A 26,640-nucleotide genomic window follows, 5' to 3' on the forward strand; every position below is an offset into this window, starting at 1 on the left:
AATTGCAGAAAGTGCTAGTTAACATGGTATTACACTTCAATACATTAAGTCACCTGTAGCTCTATTGGCTGATGTTCTGTTTTTGTTTGCCGTATGTTGTGAGTGGTATGTGTGTTCTTGTTGACCTATCAGGAGGACTCTGATGGCCTGTCAGTGGTGAGCAGCTACTGTGATGTCAGCGGAGATCAGCTGGGTTACGAGGAAAGCTCCTTATGCATCCTGAGCCCTGACTGTGACCTCTACATCTGTGACGGAGACAACGACAGCACTGACAGGTTCTCTTCAGAATCTATTGGCTCTAGTGTGTGTCTGAGATAGAAGCTCCACTAAGGAGAAGTGTTTAGTACAAAATAATGTTTGTTCACTCTATGCACTTGTGTTGAGATATCTTTGGAGACTTGGCATTTCATTGGGCTTTATATTTAGGTATTTTGCAGGGGGGAAATGTCATTTACGAACTAGGTATGAAGAACGTCAAACAAGAAGCTCATTGAGCATGCTTTGTAAACCAAGTAGTCAATGAGCCTTATATTGCAATTATAGAGGGACAATATATATACTTTCTCACTCCCTCATTCTCTTCCTCTCTCCAACATTATATCACCATCTCCTCTTCCAGCTGTCGGGACCAGAGTGTCTACGCTGATCTCAGTGGCTCCATCAGTGCAGAGGACGACTACCTGCCTCTCCGGCACCGCTCAACCCACCTCACCATGACCCACCTGGACCCACCACCCCACCGAACCAACCCCAAAGCCTGGATGGAGGAGGACAACAGCAGGGGCAGGATTGGCAGACACTCAGGTGAGGACTGCACTTAACCACATGTACAGTTGAAGTCGGACGTTTACATGCATTTAGGTTAGAATCATTAAAACTAGTTTTTCAACCACAAATTTCTTGTTATCAAACTATAGTTTTGGTAAGTTGGTTAGGACATCTACTTTGTGCATGATATAAGTAATTTTTTATAACAATTGTTTACAGACAGATTATTTCACTTATAATTCACTGTATCACAATTCCAGTGGGTCAGAAGTTTACATACACTAAGTTGACTGTGCCTTTAAACAGCTTGGAAAATTCAAAAAAATTATGTCATGGCTTTAGAAGCTTCTGATAGGCTAATTGACATCATTTGAGTCAATTGGAAGTGTACCTGTGGATGTATTTCAAGGCCTACCTTCAAACTCAGTGCCTCTTTGCTTGACATCATGGGAAAATCAAAAGAAATCAGCCAAGTCCTCAGAGAAAATATTGTAGACCTCCACAAGTCTGGTTCATTCTTGAGAACAATTTCCAAACACCTGAAGGTACCACGTTCATCTGTACAAACAATAGTACGCAAGTATAAACACCATGGGACAACGCAGCCGTCATACCGCTCAGGAAGGAGGCGCTTTCTGTCTCCTAAAGATGACCGAACAACAGCAAAGGACCTTGTGAAGATGCTGGAGGAAACAGGTACAAAGGTATCTACAGTGCCTTGCGAAAGTATTCGGCCCCCTTGAACTTTGCGACCTTTTGCCGCATTTCAGGCTTCAAACATAAAGATATAAAACTGTATTTTTTTGTGAAGAATCAACAACAAGTGGGACACAATCATGAAGTGGAACGACATTTATTGGATATTTCAAACTTTTTTAACAAATCAAAAACTGAAAAATTGGGCGTGCAAAATTATTCAGCCCCCTTAAGTTAATACTTTGTAGCGCCACCTTTTGCTGCGATTACAGCTGTAAGTCGCTTGGGGTATGTCTCTATCAGTTTTGCACATCGAGAGACTGAAATTTTTTCCCATTCCTCTTTGCAAAACATCTCGAGCTCAGTGAGGTTGGATGGAGAGCATTTGTGAACAGCAGTTTTCAGTTCTTTCCACAGAATCTCGATTGGATTCAAGGCGGGACTTTGACTTGGCGATTCTAACACCTAGATATGTTTATTTTTGAACCATTTCATTGTAGATTTTGCTTTATGTTTTGGATCATTGTCTTGTTGGAAGACAAATCTCCGTCCCAGTCTCAGGTCTTTTGCAGACTCCATCAGGTTTTCTTCCAGAATGGTCCTGTATTTGGCTCCATCCATCTTCCCATCAATTTTAACCATCTTCCCTGTCCCTGCTGAAGAAAAGCAGGCCCAAACCATGATGCTGCCACCACCATGTTTGACAGTGGGGATGGTGTGTTCAGGGTGATGAGCTGTGTTGCTTTTACGCCAAACATAACGTTTTGCATTGTTGCCAAAAAGTTCAATTTTGGTTTCATCTGACCAGAGCACCTTCTTCCACATGTTTGGTGTGTCTCCCAGGTGGCTTGTGGCAAACTTTAAACAACACTTTTATGGATATCTTTAAGAAATGGCTTTCTTCTTGCCACTCTTCCATAAAGGCCAGATTTGTGCAATATACGACTGGTTGTTGTCCTATGGACAGAGTCTCCCACCTCAGCTGTAGATCTCTGCAGTTCATCCAGAGTGATCATGGGCCTCTTGGCTGCATCTCTGATCAGTCTTCTCCTTGTATGAGCTGAAAGTTTAGAGGGACGGCCAGGTCTTGGTAGATTTGCAGTGGTCTGATACTCCTCCCATTTCAATATTATCGCTTGCACTGTGCTCCTTGGGATGTTTAAAGCTTGGGAAATCTTTTTGTATCCAAATCCGGCTTTAAACTTCTTCACAACAGTATCTCGGACCTGCCTGGTGTGTTCCTTGTTCTTCATGATGCTCTCTGCGCTTTTAACGGACCTCTGAGACTATCACAGTGCAGGTGCATTTATACGGAGACTTGATTACACACAGGTGGATTGTATTTATCATCATTAGTCATTTAGGTCAACATTGGATCATTCAGAGATCCTCACTGAACTTCTGGAGAGAGTTTGCTCCCCTGAAAGTAAAGGGGCTGAATAATTTTGCACGCCCAATTTTTCAGTTTTTGATTTGTTAAAAAAGTTTGAAATATACAATAAATGTCGTTCCACGTGATTGTGTCCCACTTGTTGTTGATTCTTCACAAAAAAAATACAGTTTTATATCTTTATGTTTGAAGCCTGAAATGTGGCAAAAGGTCGCAAAGTTCAAGGGGGCCGAATACTTTCGCAAGGCAATGTATATCCACAGTAAAACGAGTCCTATATCGACATAACCTGAAAGGCTGCTCAGCAAGGCCACTGCTCCAAAACCGCCATAAAAAAGCCAGATTATGGTTTGCAACTGCACATGGGGACAAAGATCTTACTTTTTGGAGAAATGTCCTCTAGTCTGATGGAACAGAAATAGAATTGTTTGCCCATAATGACCATCGTTATGTTTGGAGGAAAAAGGGGGAGGCTTGCAAGCCGAAGAACACCATCCCAACTGTGAAGCACGGGGGTGGCCGTATCATGATGTGTGGGTGCTTTGCTGCAGGAGGGACTGGTGCACTTCACAAAATAGATGGCATCATGCGGCTGGAAATTTATGTGGATATATTGAAGCAACATCTCAAGACATCAGTCAGGAAATCTTGGTTACAATGGGTCTTCCAAATGGACAATGACACCAAGCATACTTCAAAAGTTGTGGCAAAATGGCAACAAAAAAGGACAACTATGTCAAGGTATTGGAGTGTCCATCACAAAGCCCTGACCTCAAACCTATAGAAAATGTGTGGGCAGAACTGAAAAAGTGTGTCCGAGCAAGGAGGCCTACAAACCTGACGCAGTCACACCACCTCTGTCAGGAGGAATGGTCCAAAATTCACCCAACTTATTGTGGGAAGCTTGTGGAAGGCTACCCGAAATGTTTGACACAAGCTAAACAATTTAAAGGCAATGCTACCAAATACTAATTGAGTGTATGTAAACTTCTGACCCATGTGATGAAAGAAAATAAAAGCTTAAATTAATCATTCATTCAACTATTATTCTGACATTTCACATTCTTAAAATTAAGTGGTGATCCTAACTGACCTTAAACAGGGAATTGTTACTAGGATTAAATGTCAGGAATTGTGAAAAACTGAGTTTAAATGTATTTGGTTAAGGTGTATGTAAACTTCCAACTTCAACTGTATCCTATTACATTCATAGGTGTTATTTACATGATGATGTTGTCAGGTACCTGTGTTCAATATCATGAGTTGAGGTGGGACTTATTGATAGTAGTGTGGAAGTATCTTGTAGAACTGTGTTGTGGACATCCTTACAACTCCTTGGAATGTATCACTAATAACAGCGTTTAGTATACCATGTGATGGAGTGTTTTTCTTTTTTAGGGTTAAAAGAAGAAAGGAATCGTGAAAGTGGCTACTTCTCTCTGGGGAGGGCGAAAGGTGCCCGTTCTCTCAGGGATCAGAGCCCCCCACCCGTTTACCGCCATTCAGAGAGGGGACACCCCCTCTACAGCAACCGGAGCCCTGAGCCCAAAGCTACCATCCCCTTCAGGAACCCTAACCTGGGGCTGGCCTCAGAGAGGTTAAACCCAGAGATACTAAACCCAGACCTGCCTCTGGAAATCCCTGAACCTCCTGACGCATTTGATCTCACCATCGAGGTTGAGGCTCAGGTGGGCCCTCGCTCCCCAAGCCCCACCCCTTTTAAGATAGCAGAATCCCTGGCCTCCACTAACCGGAGGGGTTTCAACAGCTCATACAGTAGAAGAAACTCCCCTTCCTATCAGGAGTCTGGGAAGTTAAATGCATCGAGACAAAGCTCCTCTCTGTCCCGCTCCTCTTCACCCTTACGAAACACCTCCCCATTCAAACGAAGTGAATGTACCACCTCCCTCAACAGACGGGGCTTAGACTCTGAGGGCTGGTCTCAGGGGTGGGACCAGACTTCTAAAGGTCCCCCCCAGAGCTCTTTTGGACGAGGTGTTGATATTAGAGGCTTGAATAAAAATGTAATATCGATGGCCAGTTCAGTTAGTTCCATATCACAGGTCAACTCTGTTTCAGATTTTAAAAGTGCATTGCGCAAGAATGAGGCAGACAGCTCCTTAAATGGTCATCGACGTGACACACGAAGCTCCGCCCCTTCAAGGGGGGGTTACGAAAGCCCCAGACAATCCCTGGTCCGCAAATCTGAAACAAGTAACTCCTTAACTCCCTCAAGAAGGGCTTATGACACCTCCAACCAAACCCTGCTTCGCAAATCTGATAGGAACAGCTTGATAAATGGTCATGGTCGTGAAAGTCGCAATTCTTCTCCCTTGAGGAGTTACGATGCCACCAGCCAGTCCCTCCTTCGCAAATCTGAAACGAACAGTTCTCTCAATGGTCATAGTCGACACGGCGGCCGGTGTGGCTCTCCCATTAGGGAGGGTTATGATGCTGAAAGACAATCTCTGCGGAAATCAGCTTCTAGTAAAGACTTAAATGTTTATGCCTTTGAAAGTGGTAGCTCTTCACCTTCTAGACGTGGCTTTGACACTCCCTGTCAATTCCTGCTATGCAAAAGTGAGACACGTGGCTATGGAAATGGTCGAGACAGTGGAAGCTCCTCTCCCTCTAGGAAAGGCTATGATGCCCCTAGCCAGACACCTCTGCGCAAAAGTGAATCCAACAGCTACCGGAATAGTCAAGGTCGAGACAGTCGAAGCTCCTCCCCTTTGAGGAAGGGATATGATCCCCCTGGCCAATCACTGCTTCATAAATCTGAGACGAACAGCTCTGTCAGAAGTCAAAGTCGTGATCGTCCTACCCCCTCTCCCTCTAGGAGAGGCTATGATACCCCGAGCCAGTCATCACTGTGCAAAAGTGAATCCAAAAACTTTCTGAATAGTCAAAGTCGAGACAGTCGAAGTTCCTCCCCTTTGAGAAAGGGATATGATGCCCCTGGCCAATCATTGCTTTGTAAATCAGAGATGAACAGCTCTGTCAGATGTCAAAGTCGTGGTAGTCGTAGCCCCTCCCCTTCAAGTAGGGGCCATGACACCCCCGGCCAATCACTACTGCACAAATCTGAGAAGAGTGGGGCCCTCAGCGGTCGGAGCGGTGACAGTCACAACTCCTCACCATCCAAAAGAGGCAATGACCCACCAGGTCAGTCATTCTTCAGGAAAACCACCAGTGGTGGTGACTCCAGCCTCTCTTACCAGAGAAAAAACAGTTACGGTGATGCTTGGCCTGACTCTAACCCCTCCCCTGGCACCTGGCGAGGCTCCACCCACTTCCTACATAGCACCTCCCTATCCAGGGAGGGCAGAGAGAACGAAACATCTGCCCCCTCTCAGAGGGCCTCTGCTGTCACTTGGGAAACCACTAGGAGTAGCAGTAGTAGGCAGGGTCTGGAGACTCATAGCTCCTCCCCAAACACAAAAGGATTGACCAACCGCAACCTAAGTCCCTCCCCTCAGATGCAAAGGCACACCTCGTCCCAGAGTTCCATGGAGTCCTCGGAGTCTGGCCAGTTGTCGGGGGAGTCAACGGAGAGGAGTAGGGAGGAGTACGCCATGATGGCCGATCTACCAAAAGTCAAACCTGTCCTCCAAAGGGAGCAGCATGGTCATGTTGGACAGACTCCAAACCGACCCTCAGGGAGACAGGAGCTCTTCAAACCAGCAAGGTTAGGGTTTTCCATTGTTGTCCGCAAGGTAATGCTGTAAGAGGTAGTTGTAAGTGGTTTCTCCCTCTGTATTTCACCTGTGACATCAGCATTGTGTCACTGACAGTTTTTTACGTATTAATATGTTGTATCTAATGTCACGTGTCTGATGTTTTAGCCACTCCCTCTCCAAGCATCCCTCCAGAGAGTGGCTAGATGACTCAGGGGACCTAGAGAGAAACCACATAGAATGGCATACTGGCAGCAGTGGTAGACTGTCTCGAGTACACTCGTCCACCTCTTTGCACATGCAGGTGAGTTGTTCTGCCAATTTAGTGCCTTTTGAGAAGTGTACTGTAACTTGGTCAAAATAAACATTTTATTTCACCTCATTTTAACATTCTGTCATAAAGAGCACATGTTCAACTTCATAAAAAAGTAGTTCTCCCAAGAGGCTAAGTGCCAAATAAAGTAACCGGGTTGACGATTTCATCCTCCATCTTAAATCAGCCATAAATCCACTTGTGATAGGGGGAATGTAAGCTTGTTGTGTGCAACATGGAGTGACAATTGAATGCAAACTTCACAAAAAATGACATTGTTAAAAATGTGTAGCTTGTCTCTCTATGGATTACAGGGTTGATGTGTTATGCTTGACCTGCTCAGTTTTACACCACAAAACACCAGAAACATTTACACTAATAATTACAATCTCATCCTTTACAGAGGCCCAGCAGCCCCACTATAGAGGAGGAGGCCAGTCCATGGAGGGCACAACATAGCTCTTATTTGGAACAAATGCAGGTACAGGTCTACTTGTGTGTGCTTTCTGTAGCCTATATCAAATTGTATATTTTCTTTATGGAGGTTGTCTAATTTAATGCAGAAGGTGTCCCATGTACACAGGTCATCAGTCTGTTTCCTTCAGTTTACATAAACTAAACTTCCTCTACTAAGGGGCATGGCATGTATATGCCTTTTCTCATTTGGGTAAAAATTCTGTCCTTCATCCTTTCTCCTCCGTGATCCAGAAACCGTTGTGGTTGAGGAGATGTCAATTCGTTAGTAGGCGAACAGAAGAGTGTCCTTCCCACCTCGATAGCCACCTTCCATTGAGGATAGTCATGTGTATCCTACCAGAGTCCTTCGCAGAGGAGTTTTGAAATCTGCCGCACCCCCTTTGAACCAGCTTTAGTTTTATCTGAGGAGAAAAGCATGCACATGTTCAAAAACAATATATAATTGTATCTATACATTCTACACGTCCCCTCTCTACACTGCCTCTCATCGATTACCTTTTTCAAAAAGGAGGTGAGAGAGGATGCAGAAGTTGAGCAAATCCAATTGAGAAAAGGCCAGAGTAAACATTCAGCTGCCCACATCCAAACTTCCTTCTCCGATCCTATTATAAAATGGCTTTTGTGTCTTTAATATTTATTGCCCTGTTGCTGCTTTGAATAATGGTCAACATCTAGTATTTATTTACTCACATGCTTATTAGTGTACAGTATATCTAATCTGAAAGTTTAGTTTTACAATGCTTTCCTCCTGCATGCAGTCTATTTTGTTTACAATGTTACAAACACATATCTGTCCATTTATTCAGGTTATGAATTCTAGAAGTTGCTGTAAACTGCTTTTATAAACTGGTATAGGGCTTCTCTGTTCAATTCAAATGCAGTGTGACTTCAATGCTTTCTTTTAACATTCCTACATTTAATTCAGACTTTGAAGTATGTCCGTGGGTTGTAGGTCTGTTTCTTTCACCTGAATCCTACTGGCGTTTCATAGAGTGAGCATTGTCAATTGTGGGCTGCTGGGGCATGTGTTTCAAATTCTTGGCCTGGGGTGTAATCACTAGTCCAAAAAGTTAGGAACGTTTTTCAACTAAAACGAGAGTTTCTATTGGACAAATGCAGGGTTGGTCACTCCCGTGTGACACCGTTTAATAAACGTTTTGCATGAGAATCGGCGTAAAATAGCCTCCCAAGATTTGACCGAGTTAGCATAAATAATCTAGCTACTCAACTAAGGAATGTCATAAATGCTTTAATGTGTATTTTAGTAGAAGCTATGTGGTCTGGAAGTAGGTGTCATTGGTTGGTTTTTTTGGCAGTGTACAGTCTATATTTCAATATTCAAATGCTCTGAGCAGCCCACTGATCACTTGATTGGTTAGCTTGTTTTGCTCAAACGATTCTTACAGATCCGCCCAGGAAGTGGCAAACAGGGCGAGAGTGCAGAACGAAAAACATCTTAACAAACGGCAAACAAAAAGTTGTGAAATTGTGGCTTTCAAGGGTTGTGTGTGTCAATGATGTCTATAATCTTCCGTTTCTGTTGAAATCGTCAATGGAAAATATATTTGAGCGATAAGATACAGTTCACCGACCCAAGAGGGGTAGAAATGGCGGGGTTTGTTTTAGTTTCTAGCCTTCCTGCTAGGCAGACAAGTTTTTAAGCGAACGGATCAGCAGGTAGAAAACTGAAGCAATACTTATTCAACCCCGATGACATTAGTACAAAATTCAATTTTTGGACGAGTAGGCTATTGCAACAATATTTTTTATTTTAAGTGTTTGTTTTTCTCTCAACTGCCTCCTGGGTCCTACTAACATGACGGTACGTTTGCCTTGATGCCACTACTTGAATTACATTTTCATTTTTTGTCTATAACTGAACCGTGTTCCAAGACATTGTTGCACGAATGTTTAATTGTTCGCCGCAACCATTAGGCAACATTGAACATTGGTGATTATAATGGTTACGTTTAAATTCGGGGAGTGGGTGTGTCTATATTCATGTGTTTCGTGGCCTTTAATTATTTTATAGTTTGTTTTCTACACATAACGTTATGTTTTTTTTTGCGTACTTGTGGCTATAATTTATGCCATTGCCAAGGGCTGCCAGGGCTAATCAAAAATGTATGGGTATTGTATTTGTAAGCGCATTAGGGTTATCCAATGGTTTACAGTTCTAAGTGTCAATTGAATTAGAGCAACATTGAGCTCCATGTATTGACTGTTTGCATGTGCAAACGAACATCTCACCCCAGTCGTTTGTTTAGTTAGATCCCTTATATTTTATATACTATTTGAAATTGTTCTTTGAGGAATCTATAAATGCATGATTCTATAAACCTATGGTTTATTCCTTCAAATGAATAAGCAAGTGTTTAAAGGTATACTTCTGTGTGCGGGTGCGTCATCCTCATCCTGGCACTTTGTAAAACGTCTATTTGCTGAAATAACGTTAACAGCTTGCCTCCGATGTTTCCTCTTGTTGCCCACTATTCGTTTATTGCGTCTTAATTTCAAAATTATATTTAAAGTATTTATGTAGTCGAAATGCTTTGAGAGACACATACATACACCAGTATGCTCATAGTTACTTAGAGGACACATTTTATCATCATAAATCAACTAATGGGAAGTTCGTTCTAAGTCTACCTCATGCTGTAACCATACATCTATCTGCCTGTTAATGTTCCTCAGGCCTTGTAATGGTTTGGCTGGAACAAAGCACAGTGGTGTTTACAATGTGACAACTTATGAGTTCCAGTGAGAATAGGCAGTGATGCCAGGTGGAGGGGGAGGGTTGAAGGAGATAAAGACCCAAACTGAGGAATGTAGATGGAAAAAGCTTCCTAATCTTGATCCAGGATCACCACCTCTGTAAAGTACCTCACAGGTTTTCCCCTGGCTACAAACTGAAAGGATTCCTACAAATAGTTGAGACTGTAGTGGTTAAATGTCAGTAACATATTAGTCTGTAGTTTAAATTACCTTCAAATCTCTCTACATAGTGTTCTGCTCTAGTTCCCCCCATGTCTGCTATGTTGATTATGTTACTGTTAACTTATCAATCATTTTTATTTCTGTCTTCTCTCTCATCACTCAAAGGTGTGCTTTTTTTGTTGTTGTTTCCTGTTATCTTTAACACTTCTAAAAACCCTCTCAACTTCCATGTCCTCACACATTTGAATGTACACGCAGGTGTTTGCCATGGTGCACTAACTGCATGAAACACCTGCCCTTGTTTAACTTCTACATGGAAAAATGTTGGTCTTTTATTATGAACATCCTACGCTGGCATCCATTGTTCTACTTTTGGGTTCGTCTCACTTCTTCAAAACGGTTCCCTTAACCTGACACTTTGTCTTTTCTTGTAGCCCGACCTCCTTAACTTCAAGAAGGGATGGATGTCAAAACTGGATGAGAATGGAGAGGTGAAGTCATGTTTTTCTTCCTTTCTTAGGACTTTCTTTCTTGTCTTATTTAGTCAGGAGTCATGTATCACTTGTTTGTCTGTTTTCTTCTTTCTTTCTAGCTCTCTTCCCTTCTGCTTTCTTGTTTGATTCCTCTCCTCCTTTCTCTCGCCTTCTTTCCCTCTCTCCTAATGAGAAAGCTTGTGCGTAAGGCGATAGCTGCAGACTATCCATGTGTTATCCCAGTAATAGCTTGGTGTGCCAAGGCAGGCACAACCGGTATGTTCTAGCAGGATAAGACTGAGTATGAAACGTCCTCATATGAGCTTGTGGCTCATTGTATCATCTGTGTGCTAGGTTTGTATGTTATGTGTTTGAACTCATTTTGAATTCACAGTACAAACACTTAGATGACCCATACATCACTTTAAGCACTCTTTTTATACTTGTCATAATGTCTTAAACACTGTGTACTCCATAGGTTTCATTGGTCCATGTTAACTTGATTTGAATGATGTCTTGCTGTGAACTGTCACTTAGCTGCTTGTGTGCATTAATGCATCAGATTGGTCGAATAGTGCTGGTTTAACTGGTGGCATGTGTGTGTCTGCAGTGGAAGAAGCACTGGTTTGTGTTGACAGATGCTGGTCTGAGGTACTACAGAGACTCTGGGGCGGAGGAGGTATGTTTTCAAATGCTTCAAAGTTATTGACTATTGCAATAATTGTCTTGGGGGATTACATTGTGAGTTATTGATATGTGTCTGTAGTCTTACTTGTTTGTTCCTAACTGTGTCTTACAGAAGGATGATCTGGACGGGGAGGTTGACCTGAAGTCTTGTGTAAAAGTGTCTGAGTTTGATGTAGAGAAGAACTATGGATTTCAAATACAGGTGAGTGTGTTTTTTACTGTTCCAATTTTCGATGATATGTGAGGATAAGTGACAGGTATTTGAATGATCTCTTTCCCTCACCACACCCGTTCCATTTCTTACTCTACTCTTCTCTCCTGTCTGTCGGTCAGACGAGGGAGGCAGTTGTCACACTGTCAGCTATGACTGCAGGGATCAGGAGGAACTGGATTGAGGTTCTGAGGAAGAGTGTTCGGCCCAGCAGCTCTCCAGACCTTACACAGTGAGTTCCTCCTCCCTCTGTGTCCCAGTTGGCAAATACAAAAGTCACATAAGGAGGCCTATTGTTTTCTTATACTGGTGTACAGGTGGGCTACTAAGTCCATGGGCAGTTGTGGATTACTTCAAGTCTCAATCATGTGTAATGTTATGTTGCTTACATAGTGAATCACCAGGGATTTATTTTATGTAGTGATAGGGCTGTAGCGGTGACCATATTACCACCGCAGTAAAATTCCACGTGACCGTTGAGTCTTGGTAATCTCCTCTTGTGCACTTGGGACGTGCTTTGGTAGTACCCAACTTGCTAACAACCATCAGGTCCTATTGGCCTGGTGCTCAGGGCTCTATTGTCCCTCTAACCACTCTGACAGCAATGCAAATGCAATTAAAAATCACATCCAACAGTCTCATGCTTTTAAAACTCACCTCACTGTGATGATCAATTTGAAGAAAGAAGTTCAACAGCAGGTTGAAACTGAGAGTGAAACATGGTCGTTGTGGATGTTGGTTCAAAGCCTAACACAAGGAAATGGACAGTGCTTTCTAAGATTCATTCACAACACCCGTACTCATATTTGAGCTTATGCGTAGGCCTATATGAGTCCAAGCCGGAACAAAAACCCCGAATTAAAATTGATTGAGCTGTTATACAATACATAGCCTACTGCATATTACACATGGCAGAAAAACATTTTTAAAAAATAATTTAAGATTTATTTGGTACGTAATTTGTCTAGCCTACAGTATACTCACTTGATGAGAGAACTGTTGTGCAGCCTGAGGCAAGAAGCAGACTTCAAACTGTTTTTGCTACTTTCTCAAATCCTCAACAGCCTATAGTCTCATCATGCAGTCCATATATGTTTTGATTTGTAAGGCATTCTAAGTTTTGTATCATTCACATCTAAAGTTGCCAAACAACTTAAAATCTAGCGTATAGGACCTGTTTAAAATGATCGCTTTTAAGCTCATATGCGCACTCGCGCCGAATGGGGGGAAAATATACTTTCTATTTTATTCAGCTAAATTAAATTCTATTCTTCTGACTATAAAATCATATAATATAAAATGATGGCACTGGACTTATCTTGTCAGCTAAATAAACAAGTATATGGCATGGAGCATAGCCAGATAACATACAGTAGGCCAACTCATATTCTGTTTTCTGAAATACATTTTCTTCATATTATGTTTCTTTAGACCTGACTAAAATAAATAATGGATTGTTGTGATGGTGTAAGTTAAATTGATGTATTACTTTATTTTTATGTAGATGTTCCAAAGGCCTGCATCAGTAGCTGGTATGTGTGGAGGCCTGGAGATGCTAAATGTGTTTGTTAATTAACGGTCAATTACCGTGAGACAGGCAGTCTTTTGCATGACAATAACTGGCTGACAAAATGTAATGACGGCCACAGCCCTATTATACTGTCACTACATCAATCTGCGCTCTATCTCTCTGTCTGACTTGGTCTCTCCCTGTCCTTCCTCTCCTCCAGACTGCCTGACAGCAGTAGTGACAAAGAGAACTCTCGTTCCCTGGCCTCCACTCGTCGACCACCTTCTCGCCACGGTGATGCTGGATCAGAATTCACCACCTCCACTGTACGCCGATTTGACTGTGTCGAGCTGTCACCAGTGCCTGTCCCCTCCAGCCCTCTGCCAGCCACTCAGAGAGAGGCAGGGGAGGGGCAGGGCAGGGAGCACGCCCAATGGCAGGAGGAGAGGAGCAGAGATGTGACCAGTAGCACATGGGAGCAGGTGCTGTCGAGGAAAGGGCCGGGTGTAGGCTCAGACCCCAGGATAAGAGCAGAGGAGGAAATTGAGAGAAAGTGGTTAGAGTTTGAGCGGCTGCCACTAAAGGAGATGAGGTCACTACTGCCAATGGGCTCACGGTCCAGCCATCCAGCCAATGAGGCGCTGCAGAGGGAGGTAGTGCGTGGAGATGTTTTTCAATTTGCAAACACAATAAATAAATGCAAATTTAGTCTTCATCTAGATGATTCATCTACATATGAAGTGGAACTCTTTAACACTAGGCTTGTTCTATTATGCATGCGGGATGGTAATCAGGCCCTCTGCAGTAATACTGACCCTGTCATTCTTCAAAATACCAAGGAGGCGGGTATAATAGGGGCTTAGTTAGCAATACCGTTTTGCCCGGAAAAATAAATTAAGACATTTCCCTGGTTCTAGAACTGAGTTTATCAGATGTCGATAGTGGAAACACTGCTGAAAGTCTCATTCCATCTTTGAGTGATGTGTCCTGTGATAACATTGTGTAGTGTGCTGTTGACTACTGTGTCTTCACAGGGGAAGTTTTAGGACTCGTGCAGATCATACAATCATATCATATGGTTGCTGGAATCAGATCCAGATGAATGTACTCCTTGCACTGTCCCTTTGTCTATGATCCATACAGTCCCTAACATTCCCTTTGAGATGCATGACCTGATGTGTGGGATATATGACTGCATGGAATATGGCATTCAAATCCCCCTTCACTACTCGCATGTCAGTTCGGTTCAACCCAGTAATTACATACCCCGCCGCCTCTTTCTTTCAGTGAGCTTTACCGCCTCTCTACCTTTGTGACACTCAGGTGGCGTCTCTGAGGCAGCAGCTGGAGCGTTTGCGGGGAGGAGGATGGGGTGGGGGGAGGGTGGGGGGAGGTAGCTGTGGTCGGGAGGCAACGTGCGGCCGCAGCCTTCAGGCCATGGAGCGGGCCCACAAACGGGCCCTGGAGGAGCTGCAGAAGCAGCATGCCCGCGAGACCCGAGAGCTGGAGAGGGACAGGGACCGGGTGCTGAGGGAGGAGACCCAGGACACAGCACAAGGTCAGAGGTCACAGGATCATGGGGTCAGGGGTCAAAATTGGACATAGATGTCATTAGTTCCCCAGTTCAAGGACTTTTGTTGTTTATGAGGCGTGTGATGTCGGAATGGAACAGTCAACACCACAGCAATTCATGGGGTAATACAATTTCTGATTTTAGATCCATTAACATCACATCCTCCCTTTTCTCTCTGTGGTTTAGTTATGGAGACACTGAAGAAGGCCCACAGGGAGGAGCTGGAGAGAGAGGTGGAGAAGGCAAAGAGGCTTGGTGGAGGGAGTGCCAACACACAGACTCTACGCTCACAGCAGCAGTGAGTGCTCAAAACGCAACTTCTTCAAAAGGGGTGACACTCTAGACCCAAACTGTTAGAGACCTATATCCATCCTGCCCTACCTTTCTAAAGTCTCCGAAAGCCAAGTTAACAGATCACTGACCATTTCGAATTCTAACATACCTTCTCCGCTGTGCAATCCGGTTTCCGAGCAGGTCACGGGTGCACCTCAGCCACGCTCAAGGTACTAAACGATATCATAACCGTCAGTCGAAAGCCAATGCTTTCGACTGTCAACCACCGTATTTTTATTGGCAGACTCAACTGCCTTGGTTCCTCAAATGACTACCTCGTCTGGTTTACCAACTACTTCTCAAATAGAGTTCAGTGTGTCAAATCAGAGGGCCTGTTGTCCGGGCCTCTGGCAGTCTATGGGGGTACCACAGGGTTCAATTCTCAGGCCGACACTTTTCTCTGTATATATCAACGATGTTGCTCTTGCTGCGGGTGATTCCTTGATCCACTTCTACGCAGACACCATTCTGTATACATCTGGCCCTTCTTTGGACTCTGTTAACAAACCTCCAAATCAGCTTCAATGCCATACAACACTCCTGTGTCCTCCAACTGCTCTTAAACGCTAGTAAAACTAAATGAATGCTTTTCAACCGATCGCTGCCCGACTAGCATCAGAATATGTGGACAACTACAAATACCTAGCTGTCTGGCTAGACTGTAAACTCTCCTTCTGGACTCATATTAAGCATCTCCAATCCAAAATTAAATCTAGAATTGGCTTCCTATTTTGCAAACAAAGCCTCCTTCACTCACGCTGCCAAACACCCCCGTAAAACTGACTATCCTTCCGATCCTCGAGTTCTGTGATGTAATTTACAAAATAGCCTCCAACACTACTCAGACTACATCCAGTTTGATATCACAGTGCCATCTGTTTTGTCACCAAAGCCCCATATACCACCCACCACTACGACCTTTATGCTCTCGTCGGCTGGCCCTCGCTACATATTCATTGCCAGTCCCACTGGCTCCAGGTCATCTATAAGTCCTTGCTAGGTAAAGCTCCACATTATCTCAGCTCACTGGTCACCATAGCACCCACCTGTAGCACGCGCTCTCGCAGGTTTTTCTCACTGGTCATCCCTAAAGCTAACACCTCCTTTGGCCGCCTTTCCCTTACAGTTCTCTGCTGCCAATGACTGGAAAGAATTGCAAAAAAAAATACTTTGCTACTATGGCGGATTTATTTCCTTACCTCCTTGCGCCATTTGCACACTGTATATAGATATTTCTATTATGTTATTGAACTGTGCTTTTGCTTATTTGTTGCACTGCTTTGCTTTACCTTGGCCAGGTCGCAGTTGTAAATGAGAAGTTGTTCTCAACTGGCCTACCTGGTGAAATATATATATATTTTTCAAGTATTGTGGAGTAGCTACAATGTTGATTTGATTCTCAGTTTTCTCCCATCACAGCCATTAAACTCTATTTTAAAGTCACCATTGGCCTCATGGGGAATTCCCTGAGAGGTTTCCTTCCTCTCTGGTAACTGAGTTAGGAAGGATGCCTGTTTTTTTTTTTATAGTGACTGGGTGTATTGATACACCATCCAAATTGTAATTCATAACTGCACCATGCTCAAACGGATATTCAACCTCTGCTTTTTTTTTTTTTTTTACCCATCTACCGATATCTGCCCTTTTACGAGGCATTGAAAAACCTCCCTGGTCTTTTGTTGAATCTGTTGGAAATTCATTGCTCGATTGAGGGACCTTTACAGATATGGTATGTGATGAGGTAGTCATTCAAAAACCATGTTAAACACTGAGTCATTTCAGTTTTAAATGTTTTATTAATTTGTTAAATTCTAAAAACATAATTCTACTTTGACATTATGGGGTATTGTGTGAAAGTCAGTGACACAATGTAATCTACAGTGGGGCAAAAGTATTTTGTGCAAGTTCTCCCACTTAAAGATGAGAGAGGCCTGTAATTTTCATCATAGGTACACTTCTTCAAAATACCAGCAACAGTGTGTGAAAACCTTGTGAAGACTTACAGAAAACGTTTGTCCTCTGTCATTGCCAACAAAGGGTATATAACAAAGTATTGAGAAACTTTTGTTATTGACCAAATACTTATTTTCCACCATAATTTGCAAATAAATTCATTAAAAAATCCTACAATGTGATTTTATGGATTTTTCTTCTCATTTTGTCTGTCATAGTTGAAGTGTACCTATGATGAAAATTACAGGCCTCATCTTAAGTGGGAGAACTTGCACAGTTGGTGGCTGACTAACTTCTTTTTTGCTCCACTATTTCAAATTCCAGCTGCAACGATGTGGAAAAAGGTCATGGGAACTGTTGCGCATACAATGTTAATGAACAATACTTTTACGTGTCTGTGTGTCAACCATGATTTTCATTTAGCATTTGTGGTTAATGGGTGTGGGCAGAGGTTTCCATCTAAACCATTGTTGTACCAAAATCTCTTGAGTAAAACAGAATTGCTCATAACGAAGCACACCCACCCTCACCACCATTTTCACGGTTCGATTTTTTTGAAAGACAGTGTTGGTCTGCCATTTAAACACAACATGGCTGCTTCTGTTTTGACTGTGCACAGCCAGTGCAGTGTCAAGATTTCTACAGAATACCAGTAGTATCTCCAGTTAAGCTTTTTTTTATATATATTATCCCCCCCCCAATTTCGTGGTAGTAAGGCTTGTCTCAACGCTGCAACTCCCTTACGGACTCGGGAGAGGCGAAGGTCGAGAGCCATGCATCCTCCGAAACACAACCCATCCTAGCCGCACTGCTTCTTGACACAATGCACATCCAACCCGGAAGCCAGCCGCACCAATGTGTCGGAGGAAACACCGTACACCTGGCGACCTGGTCAGCGTGCACTGCGCCCGGCCCACCACAGGAGTCGCTAGTGCGCGATAAGACAAGGATATCCCTGCCGGCCAAACCCTCCCTAACCTGGACGACGCTAGGCCAATTGTGCGTCGTCACATGGACTTCCCGGTCGCGACTGGCTGCGACAGAGCCTGGGCTCAATCCCAGAATCTCTGGTGGCACAGCTAGCACTGGGAGGCCCCAGTTTTGCTTTTAATCTTGGGCGTAATATACAGTTTATATAAATGAAATGTTTATATCCTCTCTTGTCCCCTCAGGTTAGAGACCCAGGCCCTGCAGAGGGAGCTGTCCGGCCTGTCTGAGAGGTACTCCCAGAAGTGTCTGGAGCTGAACAGGGCTGAGCAAAGCAACGGGGAGAGGGATAAAGACATCACTCACAAGGAGAGCGAGCTGGAGCAGCTGAGGAAAGAGAACCAGGTGAGCCAGGAGTCTGGAGGTCAGCTGGTCCTCTGCATTTAGCCTACTCTACCCTAACACTTTTGTTAATGACAAGCAATGCCTATCTATATGACACATTCAGCATGCTGTCAGTATGCTCAATACTATCAATGTTTTCACATTTCAGGACCTACAGGCCCGTTTGACAGAGGAGATCAGCCGCATGCGCTCCATCGTCACGGGTCAGGGGTTGGAGGACGTTTCCCACGACAACCAGGACAGGCTGTCCTGTGAGCTGGAGGTAAGTTGTAGAGCCCCTCAACCATAACAAGCCTCTCTACCTACAACAATGACATAGGGGGCACTTTTCTCATGTTTGAATAGAAAGGGAAGGGTTTATGAAAGGCAGCGTGCAGTTGGTTATTATGTAGGGAAATGCCTTGAAGAAGGTGTGTGGTGTGAATTTGCATTGACTGCACACTGAAACACACTGCCCCCTGTTGGATGCTGTGCCCCATGGAGACACCAAAGGTGTTTTCAACACAAGTGAATTTGTTAAAGGTTCACTGCACTTCCTGATTTGGTCTCGTTTTTAAATTTGGTTCGTTTAAGAAATGCTAGCGGCCATGACTGAATTCAACCGAGAGGTGGTTTGATGTGTGTGTGTGTGTCGTGTGTGTGTGTGTGTCCGCAGGTGGGAAGAGTTATTTTGCCATTTAGCTTCAGTTGGCTGTTGTGTGACCGTGGCAAAATTGGTATGACTTTGGATAGCCTACCTCCGGGGCTAGATGAATTTCTACAATTTATATTTGGAGGTTAAGTTATTGAAATTTGAAGCTATTGGACATGTTTTTCCATGTACATTGTGTAATTTACCGATGGTCCCTAACTAGTCAACCCAAATTTACCACAGGCATTACGATCGGGTTGCGTGCAGCTGTACTGCGAACTGATGAATACTTGCGTGTTGCCAGATGTGGGCAGGATTGAAACAAACCCAACCTTAATTTACGCTGTGTTGCGGTCACGACGACAAAGTCTCACAACTCTGTTTTGGACGAGGCTGACATTATGACCAAAATTATCCTATTTACACTTTGTAGTCAATTATGACATTTAAAATACATGTTTCTTCTAATGATACGTTTTTAGGGACAGTTGCTCTTTGTCTGCTCAGTGTCTTAGATGTTGGGTTGATCACTCTTGTTAGCTTGTAATAATATTATTTTGTTTTGTCACAGGTTCTTCTCAGGGTGAAGGAGAATGAGGTGCAGTACTTGCACAAGGAGATCAGCTGTCTGAGGAACGAACTTCAGTTCCTGAACACGGTACTGGTTCACTGTGTATTTGTGTGCAGGCATAAAGGTCTAATGTTTTCATCTGTAGACGGGTTGGCTGACAACGTCACAAATGATGTGTGTCTATTGATATGGCCAGAAGGCATGTATTAGAATTCTGAACGGTCAGATGACTAGGGGCATGTCCATGTAAAAGGACCCATAAGCACTAACTTGAAGTTCATAGGAGCATATCAAATTGGGTGTCAAAAGAAAGATAAGAATCTATATTTTTGGTAAATGAAGGCATAAACCAGGTTTCCATCCAACCTTTTTATGTGAGTAAAAAATAAATAAAAAAAACATTCACGACAGGCCTGATGGAAACATCATTTTTTGCTAAACTTTCCAAATGTCGACACAAAATACACTAGACAAGGTGGCATCTTTTTGTGTCTGTAAAATGATGTGTGAAATGTCAGTGGAAAAGCTTTTATGCGCAAATATTGCTTTAATAACCATCTTATGGAAGTAAACCTGGAGTCATGTGATGTTGTGTGGTCTTCCTACTACGACTCATCAGGAAAGCATGCTGTTTAGTAGATTACAGATTAAATAAATGATGAATTTCAAAGGGCTTTATGCTGGTTTCCAATATTGAGGGTCTTGTTCTGGTGACATGATCATCAATGCTTGGCTGTTTGAAAAATAGAAATTCTCACTCCTTTGTCCATAATAATCTCACAATTTAGGGTAATCTGTGAGCTATTGGCTAGAGAGCATTTGCCAATACTAGAGTGGGTACATTCGCTATATAACGCATAAACTTTTTGTGAGAACCATCAGTAGAGTTGAAAATGTGATGGAAACTCATTAAAATTGTATTTTTTATTCGGTACCGCAAAATATATTTTTATGTGCATTACGTCATCACGCAGCCTTTTATCCGCAACAAGTCAATTTGATGGAAACACTTCTCTGATGGGAAATGTGCATACTGTCTTGTTTTTATGCATATATTTGAATATTCACATGAAAATCTGTTGCCAATTTGATGGGATCCTAGCTATTTATACATTTTCAACCTTTTTTCAACTTAAAAATGTGGCATAAGTGAAGGCTTTGATTTGTGGATAAACTGATGGAAAAGGGGTCTTTTAATACTTTTTCTGGTAGATGTTTTCTAAGGTAATAGAATACATAATCAAAACACAGAATGTTGAAGTAAAGACCCCTGCCCACTAATATCAACACTTTATATTTAATTTCAGAGATTGTTTACCTTTTGTAAGTCTAGGAAATATTGCTTTGTAGTTTCATTACCAGAAACTAAGATATGTTCTCATATGAGCAGGGAAGATAATGAAAGTTCATACAGAGCATTTGGAAAGTATTCCGACCGCTTGACTTTTCCCACATCTTGTTAAGTGACAGCCTTATTCTAAAATGGTATAATTATTTTTTAAATCTTCAATATACGCACAATACCCCATAATTGTATGCTGTCATTGTAAATAAGAATTTGTTCTTAACTGACTTGCCCAGTTAAATAACTTTTTAATTTTATTATATTTGATTTTTTTGTATTTTTTTTGCAAGTGTTCTAAAAAAAATGCATAAACGGATTTACTTAATTTTTCAGACCCTTTGTCATGAGACTCGAAATTGAGCTCAGGTGCATCGTGTTTCCATTGATCATCCTTGAGACGTTTCTACAACTTGATTGGAGTCTACCTGTGATGTATTCAATTGATTGGACATGATTTGGAAAGGCACACACCTGTCTATATAAGGTCCCACAGTTGACAGTGCATGTCAAAGCAAAAACCAAGCCATGAGGTTGAAGGAATTGTCCATAGAGCTCCGAGACAGGATTGTGTCGAGGCACAGATCTGGGTTAGAGTAACAAAATGTCTGCAGCATTGAAGGTCCCCAAGAACACGGTGACCTCCATCATTCTTATATGGAAGAAGTTTGGAACCACCAGGACTCGTCCTAGAGCTGGCCGCCCGGCCAAACTGAGCAATCGGGGGAGAAGGACCTTGGTTAGGGAGGTGACCAAGAACCTGATGGTCACTCTGACAGAGCTCCAGAGTTCCTCTGTGGAGATGGGAGAACCTTCCAGAAGGACAACCATCTCTGCAGCACTCTACCAATTAGGTCTTTATGATAGAGTGGCCAGACAGAAGTCCACTCCTCTGTAAAAGGCACATGACAGCCAGCTTGGAGTTTGCCAAAAGGTATCTAACGGACTCTGACCATGAGAAACAAGATTCTCTGATGAAACCAAGATTGAGCTCTTTGGCTGAACTCCAAGCGTCAATTTTGGAGGAAATCGGGCATCGTCCCTACGGTGAAGCATGGTGGTTGCTAGACTAGTCAGGATCGAGGCAAAGATGAACGGAGCGAAGTACAGAGAGATCCTTGATGAAAAGCTGCTCTAGAGCACCCAGGACCTCAGACTGGGGCAAAGGTTCACCTTCCAACAGGACAACGACCCTAAGCACACAGCCAAGACAACGCAGGAGTGGCTTCGGGACTAGTCTCTGAATGGCTTTGAGTTGCCCGGACTTGAACCCGATAAAACATATATATATGCCATCTGAAGAGATCTGAAAATAGCTGTGCAGCAATGCTCCCCATCCAACCTGAATGAGCATGAGAGGATCTGCAGAGAGGAGTGGGAGGCACTCACAAAATACAGGTGTGCCAAGCTTGTAGAGTCATACCCAAGAAGACTCAAGGCTGTAATGCTTCAACTAGGGACTGAGTAAAGGGTCTGAATACTTATGGCAATGTGATATTTCAGTTTTTTTAAAGTTTTTTTTTTTTATACACTTGCAAAATAAATCTACAAACCCCTCTCCAGTTAATGTCACCTCTCCCAGATCTTACTTACACCTACCCATGAGCCCCCTCTCTTTCCATTAACTGTAACCAGCATCCTCACCCACTGAGCACTGACCGACACGGGACGTCGAAATTTGGTCAGTCTACCCTAGCCTTGATGTTAACGTCCGCAGATAGGTTCAGATTTGGTCCGCCCATTATAGACGTATGTTTCACAAGTTTGGATAGGACAGTGAGTAGAACAGAGTGCAGTGAAATACAATACAATACAGTAGTACAGTACATTTATTTAAAAAGGTTATTTAACTAGACAAGTCAAATTCTTATTTACAATGACGGCTAACACCGGCCAAACCCAGACGACGCTGGGTCAATTGTGCCACCCTATGGGACTCCCAATCACGGCCAGTTGTGTTACAGCCTGGAATTGAACCAAGGTGTCTGTAGTGATGCCGCTAGCACTGAGATGCCTTAGACTGCTGCGCCACTCAGAAGCACTTGTGAAATAACATCCATATCCATCATTATGCATTTTTGTGTAGTATAGATCAGGGACCTATGATGTAACTTCATTATTGTAATTCAGTTACCAGGTATAAATCCTCTTCACTTACTGTAGTTCAATAACCAAAATAAACTCAAGGTGCTGTGTCATAGCTGACACCGCATTCTTTCTGCAGACATCTTTGAATCTTAATTCGGAGAAGATACTTGAGGTTTTGGAAAACGTGGTCGCATATAAACCTGAGGGAGTTTTTACCATAATTCCTTTACCAACTTCATCTGCACAGTTCTTCCACTAAATTAGTTTATGTACAGTTTTCAGTGGCAATTGTGCATGGAGTTGTATGGTTGGTTAAACTTTGTTTGACATACAGTTTAAAGTGAGAAGAACCCGGAATAATTCCGTTACCGTGGAATTGGCAACAACAAGCTGCCATGTGGGGAATCACAGGTGGCTCGTTATATCTTATTGATACCATGTTTTGACTGATGTCTATGCTAAAATGGCTAAAATTCGCTAGCTTGCCAACAACTGTAACAATGTGTTTGAGAGACATTTTGAGACTAGAGTTTACATGTTATCAACAGTCTAAGCCAGGGGTAGGCAACCCTGTTCCTGGAGTGCCACAGCTATTGCAGGATTTTGTTCCAACTAGGCACCACACTTGACCAACTGAGCTAATTGATCAGCTCGGTGATTGCCTAAATTCAACACACCTGGTCTTCAGGTCAGTTCAATCAAAACGTGTTGCCAACCCCTTCTGTTTTGTCCCATAGCTGCACACATGTTGGTTTTATTTCTAAACAATGTGTAGGTGGAGACTACTTTAATGCTTCACACAAACTGGAATGTTAATCTACAAGTTAGCAAAGCTGTCTTGTGTGGTTCATGGTTCCAAGTCAATCACAAGAGAAAAGCAACAAGTCCTCAGGCTATTTATTCTGTCCATCCCAACATTGTATTTCTGCCCAGAGTGGAAGAGGTATACTTTGTCCATCTGATAAACCTCTGTCTGTGTGCCCTTACCCCTATAGGAGAAGCAGTCGGCCTGTGAGCGGTATAAAGAGGTGCACGGGGAGCTGGGTGGTATGAAGAGCAGGAGTGAGCGGGAGATCCAGAGCCTTAGGGAACACCTGAGATTGGCCATGGTTGCCCTGCAGGAGGGCCAAAAACTAGGCAACAGCCTGGAACACTGAGAGACCGCCACAAGGGCTCTAGCTCAGAGACAGAGGTATAGACGTAGCTCAATATTAAGAGCTACATAGTCATGCTCACACAGCTTTTAAATAGTTGATTACATCTATCTTCTATGATGAAATTGTGGTTGCCTAATATATATTTTTGTTTTTCTAGTTGTGTGGGCACAATGGTGACTGAAGTAGGAGAGGAGCAGGAGTCTTCGCACCAGATGATGCCGGCTCGGGGGACCACGATAGTGCCTTAGCTTTCAATCATTCAGCCAATGAGTGGCATAAACTAGTATCAGCTGATCGGTCATATTACACTGGGTCGCGCAAATTTTAATCTGCACTTTTTAAACTTTTTCTATTGTTGATGTGCGAGAGTGAGTGAATGAAAATATTGGTCTGAGAAACTGGATTATTTGTGTAAAGACTGTTGCTGTGATGTATTTGTGACCTGAAACAGCACTGGATTACCCTTCTCTGCATACCTACCTACATGTAGACCTACTATTTACATGTTGACAGTAGCCAACATATGAACAGTTGGTCTACATGTTGGCTACTGTCAAAAGCTGAATAAGGAAGCAGGATATAATTCTCGCCAAAAACCAAACTATTTTCATTTCAGAGCATGGATTTGTACATACTAATGGGTCATTCCATGTCATTTCAACAAGCCATGACACCCACCATCTCAGATTGTTCTGAAATAGTTTCTGTAGTTGGCAATGGGTAAGATTGACATTCCTGAAACATTTTGTTGAAACTTAGTTTGATCTCTGAGAAAGGTATTGGATTGCACCCAAATTGGCCATTTTTTTTTATTTATAGGATTCAGATAATATTCAATATCGTATCCAACATCCGATTGGGACCAAACATCTTCCTACTAATGAGTAAGACATGAGGAATCTCATAACATTGTCAAAACCCACCACACCCTATGTCTGTCTGTTTTAACAAGTAGTATAAAGCTGCGGCTTGGAGTACTTCTCCATGAATGAATCTGGTGATTTTTCTTTTCTCTCCACGTTCAGAGAAATGAATAATTGAAGTCACTTGCGTTATTTACCATAAAGTAGTTTGAAAGTACTAGATTTTGCCCATTAGATGCCGTGGTCCTACTATACTGCCGCACTCTTATATATTTTGCTGGTCTCTTGTGTTTATTAAACAGGTCGCAACAATCCTTTGCAACTTTGTAAACAAAACCAATAGATTTGGCTCATTATGAAAATACATTTTGTGGTCATCTGCCAAATTTCAAGCCAGTCCTCTATGAAAGCAATTCAGTTTGTCATTTTATGCTTAATGTGTCCAGGAAACGGTGTGCGGTGTATTCCCTTCAAAAAAGGTCTGAATTAGTTCCTGTTTGACTGTTCCCGGTGAACAAGACAACCATTTTCTCTATAGCAGTTCTAATGGTTTCAATGTTATGGTCTTCAGTGATATAAGTCCCAAACATACAATGTATTGTGTTTTGTAATGGTATTGGGTTGGAATTAATGCTAAATGTCACTAATCGCAATGCCGTTCCCTAATTTTATTGAAAAACATGACTGCCATGCAATGTATTTTATTAGGGTTGTCACATCTTAGTCCCTAGCCCATTTATCCATCAAAGTTTTGGACATGTAGAAAAAGTGTTCATATGAGAATTGCACCATAGGGATAGCCCTTTCAGAAAGCTGCCACTTGTTGGAATATTCAAGCAACTTGTTGAACATAACTGAAACTACTGTTTGTTGGGGTAGTATTGGGCATTTGTTGGGGTCTTACTCATTGGTAGGAAGAAGTTAATTCCAATTTGGGCGCAATCAATACGATCATTAGATTAAATTATATTTAAACTAAATGTTTCTGGAATGCTAATCGTATCTCTGACTAACTACAGAAACAATTTGATACGGTGGCGTTTCAATCCTTTTTGTGCTTTTTGAGGTGGAACGACCTTAATGTTGTACGTGAACAATGCTTGCTCTCGGTGATTGTTGTCATTGTACGCATTTTACTTCGCAAACCTATTTGTCGCTTTATTCAGTGTAATATCATCTTATAATGTGGGTCTCTATTGTGAACAATAACTATTTACATTTGGGATTGACACAGAGAAAGTGGTTTGGAACTGTAAAATCCTGGGAAGCCAAATTGGAAATCGCACTCATTCCTCCAGTGTGTAGATAGATACAAGTCATCTGAATGTGCTTTTTGTTTTATATATAGTGCCTTCTGTGACTGGATAATTGCTTGTAGAAGTTCGATGAAATGTTGTCGTCTCGCAAGGATTCTTGATTTTTTTTTTTGATGAGGCTAAGAAGATGCATTTTGCGATCCTTTCCCAACATTGTGTAGGCATGATTGATTGTGCCACAAAAATGTGTAGTGTTGCGTCAATGAGCCAATGTTTTTTATCTTGTATTTTTAGAGATAAAGTAGACTGTCTTTTGACAATGTTTTTAATATTTAATGTAGGGCATGCGATATCTTTGTAAAGTACCATCCTTTTACAAGCAATAAAAAGCATGTTAATACA

The 26,640-nt window shown here is 42.5% G+C and overlaps 1 protein-coding gene across 3 annotated transcripts; it reads left to right on the forward strand.

The window, feature by feature from the left end:
* The first annotated feature begins 628 nt into the window (after nucleotides 1-628).
* Nucleotides 629-26,640, forward strand: LOC118376999 (TRIO and F-actin-binding protein). Of its 3 annotated transcripts, none has more exons than XM_052518888.1 (16): nucleotides 629-804; nucleotides 4,253-6,542; nucleotides 6,700-6,835; nucleotides 7,248-7,325; nucleotides 10,693-10,749; nucleotides 11,342-11,410; nucleotides 11,531-11,620; nucleotides 11,752-11,861; nucleotides 13,360-13,795; nucleotides 14,463-14,697; nucleotides 14,899-15,010; nucleotides 18,171-18,330; nucleotides 18,479-18,592; nucleotides 19,533-19,619; nucleotides 23,958-24,154; nucleotides 24,277-26,640. In XM_052518888.1, exons 1-15 carry the CDS (start codon nucleotides 714-716, stop codon nucleotides 24,117-24,119), a joined length of 4,227 nt encoding a protein of 1,408 aa, XP_052374848.1. In that variant the 5' UTR covers nucleotides 629-713; the 3' UTR covers nucleotides 24,120-24,154; nucleotides 24,277-26,640. The 3 variants fall into 3 exon arrangements, with proteins under 3 accessions (XP_052374848.1, XP_052374849.1, XP_052374850.1); XM_052518889.1 differs by having other exon boundaries at nucleotides 13,360-13,792; XM_052518890.1 differs by lacking the exons at nucleotides 629-804; nucleotides 4,253-6,542; nucleotides 6,700-6,835; nucleotides 7,248-7,325 and adding an exon at nucleotides 8,571-9,143.

The sequence above is a fragment of the Oncorhynchus keta genome, chromosome 5, assembly GCF_023373465.1.
Source record: "Oncorhynchus keta strain PuntledgeMale-10-30-2019 chromosome 5, Oket_V2, whole genome shotgun sequence".
Taxonomy (NCBI): domain Eukaryota; kingdom Metazoa; phylum Chordata; class Actinopteri; order Salmoniformes; family Salmonidae; genus Oncorhynchus; species Oncorhynchus keta.